Genomic DNA, 6588 nt, shown 5'->3' on the forward strand with positions numbered 1-6588 from the left:
ACAGGAGGGAGAAAGCTCTGTAGTTCCATTCAGCACCAACCCAAAACAGAGTGCTTCTTCTTCTGCACCCTGCCCTCAGGCCCTGACTAGCCACAGTGGAAACCTGTGAGCTCATTTTCCCTTCTCTCCCAGAAGGCAAGGGCTGAGTCTGAGGGAACCCAGCGGAAAGTTACCACAGAGGACCAGGCCGTGAGACCCAAACACAAGATCAGACAAAACAAACTTTATTCCAAAAAAAGCATACTGGGGTGACCATGAATACACTACTGGATAAGGCACATGGCCCCTCTCTCTAACCACCCTCCCTGGCCTTTGTCCACACTGTAGAAATTGTCTCCTGGGCCCACAAGAGGCCCCAGACTTATGGTGGGGAGCTGTCTGGGTGGTCTTGGCCTGGCCCCAGTCCTGGTGTCAGAGAGATAAGCCAGGGAGAGTGCTACCAGTTTCCAAATGCTCTGGGCCACAGCAGGGTGATCATACTATGCCATTTGAGGGAAGGTGGGTGTCCTAATAATCTTATCTGTGCTTCTCATGTGTGGCAAACGGAGGGACCGCCATGCCCGCTGGAGTCAAAGCTGGAAGGCACGTGGAGAAGAGCTCGTGAGCTCCCGAGTGCTACAGGCACACGAGGGTAGATGAGGCACCAGAGAGGCCAAGACGTGTGCTCCTGAGTAAGGTGTGCTGGCTTCAGACCCAGAGCGCTGGGACTGAGGCCATCCTGAGGGGACTGGACCTGAGCTTAGGCAGTGATCTAAGAAAGGCAAACAGGTAAGGAATGGGAGCCAGAACTGACACCTGTCATTTAGGCAATGGGAGATGGGCAGAGTTCAGTCCCAAGTGACCAGATCTTGTGCCTAAATGATAACATAGGAGCTTGGGAATCCTCTTGTATCAAGAAAGAAATCAAGTCTTCTCGACCACGGCTCTTCCACTAGACACTTGCAACAGAGACTGTTTGTTCCCCACTGCCCCGAAGCAGCAAAGACTGCCAAACCTTCTGCTGGTCCCAGGGAGACCAGTTCAGCCAATCAGGCAGGGCCATTCTGACTGCTCTGAGAATCTTGGAGGCCTCAGCAACATGGAAACCTGCAACATAAGAATGAGAGTCACTGGCTATCAAGGTGTCCCAGCAAAGCTCCCCCCAGGCACAGACCACTACTATCTCTGGTGGGAAGGGAGGGAGGGAAAGTCATCCTTGTGGAGCTGGGTAGCAAAGCTAGCTGGAGACATTGAAGAACACAGGAGGCCATGCTCTGGGGTTTCCTATAGGAACTAAAACAAACAACAACAACAAACCTGCTTGTTGTTTTGTTTCTTTGGAGGATAGGGTCTTACTGTGTGACTGGGACTGGCCTGGAACTATGTAGCCCAGGCTGGCCTTGAACTCATAATCCACCCTCCAGAACCTCCAACACCCTAGGATTACATGCCTGTACAAGCATGCACAGCTCAAACTCCCAGAATCCTGGTGGGTATAGACTTTCTGGGTTTGTTTTTGTTTTTTTTTTTTTAAGATTTATTTATTATATGTAAGTACACTGTAGCTGTCTTCAGACACTCCAGAAGAGGGCGCCAGGTCTCGTTGCGGATGGTTGTGAGCCACCATGTGGTTGCTGGGATTCGAACTCTGGACCTTCGGAAGAGCAGTCGGTGAAAGCGCCGAATCCTAGCCACTAGACCACCAGGGAGCGACGGAAGAGCAGTCGGGTGCTCTTACCCACTGAGCCATCTCACCAGCCCCTGGGGTTTTTTTAGAACAGTTCTGGAGGCACATGGTGGTGATGGCTACGCTGTGTGACTCTCTTCACTGCCACCAAACTGCCCTTTAAGCTGGTTATAAGGGTAAGTTTTGGGTCCTGCTTTTTTTTTTTTCCAATTTAGGAAAAACTACTTCTGATGCTGGGTCCTGAACCAGGTACCTTGTACCTACTGCACATGGTGGCACCACCAAGCCATACCTTAGCCTCAGAATAAGTATTAGCCACATGACTCTTTCTACACATAATATAGCCTGTTCCTGAAGAAACTGGACTGTGAGGGTTCAAAGCCAACCGCCATCACTCAGCACCAAGGAGACTTGGGCACTGATCTCAGAGTAGGATACAAAGAACACATGCATTCAAGCAGTGTACCCACACAGTAGGGCTATAGTAAGTGCTACATAAAATTTATATTCCACTCCAGCCACCGCCTTCGTAATAGCCGCAGACAATCCCACATCTCCACCCCTGAGCTTGGAAGATGTACTTGCAGGGGCTGGGGTGTGGCTCTGTCACTTGCAGGGGCAGGGTGTGGCTCTGTGGTGGGTGCTCCTTAAACATGACAGGAGCTCTGGGCTCCATCTCTAACACGCAGTGTCCTATGCCCTGTTTCCAGAGAAAGCTGAGCTTGAGTTAGTAACAACAGTGGGTTTTCACACCATCTCTGGCCCTTGTGGTTATCAGTGTCGCTCTTCATACTCTGTCAATAAGGTCACTTTCAGTTTGGAAGAGAAGGTGGCCTTGGGCTTCCTGCTAGAGGCCTATGGCACTTCCCAGTTATCCAAAATGCCTTACCTTAGAGGTGGCACCAGCTGTCCACCCCAGGTCCAGATGTTCTCAATTTGGTGGCAGACAGAACTCACCGCACCAGCTGCTCAGAGTCAATGCCAGGATCTCTTTGAATTGGGAGATCATCTGGATATGCTTGGCTTCTTGTTTCCAACAACGTGAATGAATGTTCAACTGTTCTCAGGTCTCTAGCTAGGGAGGGGGTCCTCGCTCCTTTGTCACTGGGTGAACCCCCAGTTAGAGTTAGGGGAAGAAGAGCTTCCCAATTTTCAGTGGATCAACCTGTGGCCATGACCTAGACAACATAGACACAGTCTTGCAGTGGGGATGGCTTAGGCCCAATAGTTACTCCAGTGAACTGAATTACCATGTGTGGCTGCGGTACCGGCAGAACTTCTCAGAGAGACCGCATTGTGCTAACAAACATTGTGAATCTGCTCGGGAAGGCAGCACCATTGACAGACCCCGTTTGCCTTCTACCCCTTCTTTGGGAAGTAACACAGGACTGGCTCCCTAGACAACCCAGACAACCCACTGCTTTAGAGGAAAGAGTGCGCTTCTAATATTAGAACAGCTGTTTGGAAGAGTGGGATCTGGGTTCCCAAAGAGGTGGGCAGCACCTTAATGATCGCCGTTGGTCACGTGGGATCCCCAATGCAAACATATTTAAAGGTGAAGTGCGGCAGAAGCTGGTGAGTGACATCTGAGAGGCCAGGGAAGTTAGTACAGTTGGCCCAATCTGAATGAACACCAAGGATTAAGGCGGAGAGAAGACTTGCGTCGTTAAGTAAGGTATAGCCAGCGGGCCTTTGCTATCCACCACTTCTGTAGCTGACTCCACCCAAAGACTTCGTAGACGTAGGGCTGAGCAGGGAGAGAGCCAAACTACAACTAAAGACGTCATCCGTCATCCATCCTAGCACTAGCTAAAGCCTGTCCCCTGCTCCTCTTGCAGCTGCCTGACTGCATTCTACACCTCCTTAGGCTGGAAGAGGGGGCAGGGAAGGGCTGCTCTTCCGACTGCAGGGCAGGAGGGAGGGGGCAATGGCGCAGTCCAAAGACTGGTTCCAATTTGGGAGCCTCCCCCGGATCTACGCGGCGGCGCCTGTCCACGTCTAGCTCTCGACAGGGAATGAGGAAAGGGACTTCCAGGCTTCGCCTGAAGCGGCCCAACTGGGTGTGTGCGTCGGCGCCTCGGATGGCTGCGTGGGTCCCTGGAAGCTGATATCTGGGCTGAGCTGCGGTACAGCAGTCAGACTGGAACTGAACGTCGGGGATCCAGGGCGCGGGCAGTGGAAACGCAGGCAGGGAGAGGGTGCAGGGGCACACCGGCACTAGGCGGCGGCAGGAAGGGTTCGGGAGGGATTCCCTAAACCGATCTGGGCCGCGGTGGAGCGGGTGGCCTCACACCACCTCCTCCTTGCCCTGGTAGCGACGGCAGCAGCCGTAGAGTGCCGAGAGTAGGTAGAGGCCGAGGCAGAGGCCGCCGCAGACAGAGGCCGCCAGGAAGGCATGGTAGGCGCAGGGCAGCCGGTAGTTCTTGAGGTTGCAGTAACTGTGGCGCTGCGTCTGGTCGATCATGATGCCCGTCGCCGCCCCGTAGAGAGCGGCCGCCAGCAGGTCGTGCGCCACGTTGACCACGAGCCAGCGCGAGCCCAGCACGGGCACCAGCTCCTGCTTGCCCAACAGCGTGATGAAGTAGAGCCCCAGGGTGAGCAGCCAGAAGAGCACGGACACGAACAGCGCGAAGTGCACCGGGCCCTGGTACTTGCTGGTGGCAATGGTGATCCAGAAGGCGGCTCCGGCCAGCAGCTGCAGCAGCCGCAGCACGCCCAGCGGGCCGCGCAGGAAAGCCCGCTGCAGGCGCACGGAGCCGCGGGCCGTGCGCGCCTGGGGCGGCGGCTGGCGCGGGGGCGGCGGGAGCATGGCCCCCGGACGCGGCGGCGGCGGCGGCGGCGCCCCGAGCAGCGGAATGGCGGCGCCTTGCTCGCGGGGGCGGCCCGGGCCCGGGCCCGCTGCTCCCGCTGCTCCCGCTGCTCCCGCTGCTCCCGCTGCTCCCGCTGCTCCCGCTGCTCCCGCTGCTCCCGCTGCTCCCGCTGCTCCCGCTGAGGCCTGCCCTCCTCCCTCTACTTCAAGTCCTCAGCGCTGCTTCTCGTCGGCACTCTTCCTCCCCTCTCTCCTTTTTCTCCCTCTCTCCAGCCCTCCTACTCGCTCTTTGGCCGTCCCCTTCGTTGGTCTCCACCCCTGCTCGCGCCTCCCAGCTTCCTGCCGTCGCGCCCTCCACCCTGGCTACCCCCCTTTCTCCTCCGCTCCGATTCCTTCGTTCTGCAGCCAGGGCTGAATGCCCGCACCCCCCTGGCCCATGACAGGCCTTTTGCCCAGGCTGCTGGGCCAAGTTTGCCACATCTGGAGCCACCCCAGCCCTCCCTGCCTCGCAGGCCTGGCCGACCTTAGGTCTTCAAGAAGGAAGCTACAACAGCGTCTGCCCAGCCTGTGGCTGGACCCTCTTGATTAACCTTCTCTGCAGTCACAGGAGACTGGAGACATAATTCTCTCCCATCGAGGCGTCCCAGCAAGCCTGAGTAAGGAGGTCTGAACTGACAGCTGTTCTCATTAGGACACCCTCAGTACCCTTCACTTGCCCACCACAAACTCGCCTGTCCAAAGCTGGCCTCAGACTGTCTTGCCATGAAGGTCTCTTGGTCAGTGTAAGAAAACTATCACTCGCTGGAGGCCCAGGTGCCTCACCCACAGCGCAAAGAGCATAGCAACGCCAAACACTTCGACCATTCCTTCCTGGCCATCTTTGCGTCTTGCTTAGATTAAAAACATGTCACCTAACATGGTCAGGACAGGCCTAGGTCTCAGAGATGACATGTCCTGTATGCTTAACTATTGACCTAGATGGCAAGGATCCCAACGATGCCAAGGCTCATTGGCATTACAGGGCCCTCTCTATGCAAGCTTCCCGAGACCCAAGACAGGAGAGCAATCGTTGTTTTCATTTTCCTGAAGCCTAAAGGGTTTCAGACCAGGAAGCCAGTGATGGCTTCTCAGCTCTCCCACCCCACCAAGGAGCCAACCTTTGTGCTTCAGCCGTGTTACACAACTGATCTGGCTGTTCCCAACCCAGTATGGAGCTGTGTCCTGTCAATGTGGCACATTACATAATCTGTCCCCAACCAACTTCCAGTTTCTTGGGTTTTTTCCACTTCCTTCCCCAACTCCTGTCCACACTCTGTCACTTATGAACTGCAAGTTTCCCGCATGAACTCAGAATGCTCTTTATTTTCCAGACACTCCCTCGCCAGCAGACATATCCAGTTTAAGCACTTACTGGTTTAGGGTTGAGCTCCCCACATGGACGATTATTTGCTTGTCTGGGCCTCCATTTGAATCATCCTCCTGCAATAGTTCTGAGTCTACTACATCAAAAACTGTGGTCTATTCTGGCTTCTCCATCTTTGCTTGAGCCTGGCATGTAGGACCCCCTCAGTACATACAGGTGGAGTTGCTTGACAATTGGCTACAGGAAAACTACTGGACCTAAGTGTGGTGATTTGAATAGATACCGCCCCCATAAACTCGCTGCTTGGCCCATAGGGATTGGCGCCATTAAGAGGTGTAGCCTTGTGGGAATCAGTGTGGCCTTGCTAGAGGACCTGTTTCACTGTGGCGGTGGACCTTAAGGTCTCATGTGCTCAAGCTGGAACACTGTGGAACATAGTCTCTTTCTGCTGCCTGCGGATCAAGATGTAGAATTCTCAGCTCCTTCTCCAGCACCACGCATGCCTGTATGCCACCATGCTTCTTGCCATGACACCGTAACAAGAATTTCAGTGGTAAGGGCATCTCTTCACAGCCATAAAACCCTAACTAAGACACTAAGCAAGCCACATTTGCCTACAGGACAATGCCTGCATCAGACCACAGCTGATCATACACTTCAGAGTCCCATCCCCTTGGCCTGGAACAGCAGGTCCCCTTCCCTGCAGCCTGGTTCCCCTTTGAAGAAAAAAAACTTTGGCCTGTCATTGCC

At 54.7% G+C, this 6588-nt stretch overlaps 1 protein-coding gene across 1 annotated transcript; it reads right to left on the reverse strand.

The window, feature by feature from the left end:
• Positions 1 to 208: 208 nt before the first annotated feature.
• Marveld1 (MARVEL domain containing 1) lies at positions 209 to 4765 on the reverse strand. Its single transcript, XM_021151856.2, has 2 exons — positions 2556 to 4765; positions 209 to 1086 (listed from the first exon to the last, which is right to left on the reverse strand). The coding sequence occupies exon 1, from the start codon at positions 4473 to 4475 to the stop codon at positions 3954 to 3956; it is 522 nt and encodes a 173-aa protein (XP_021007515.1). The 5' UTR covers positions 4476 to 4765; the 3' UTR covers positions 209 to 1086; positions 2556 to 3953.
• Positions 4766 to 6588: the final 1823 nt, after the last annotated feature.

This window comes from Mus caroli, unplaced genomic scaffold (assembly GCF_978045245.1).
Source record: "Mus caroli unplaced genomic scaffold, Mus_caroli_1 scaffold_20, whole genome shotgun sequence".
NCBI lineage: Eukaryota > Metazoa > Chordata > Mammalia > Rodentia > Muridae > Mus > Mus caroli.

Bases quoted from the DNA above. Each gene is read 5' to 3' on its own strand.
- Marveld1 (XM_021151856.2), bottom strand. From the start codon at position 4,475: ATGCTCCCGCCGCCCCCGCGCCAGCCGCCGCCCCAGGCGCGCACGGCC.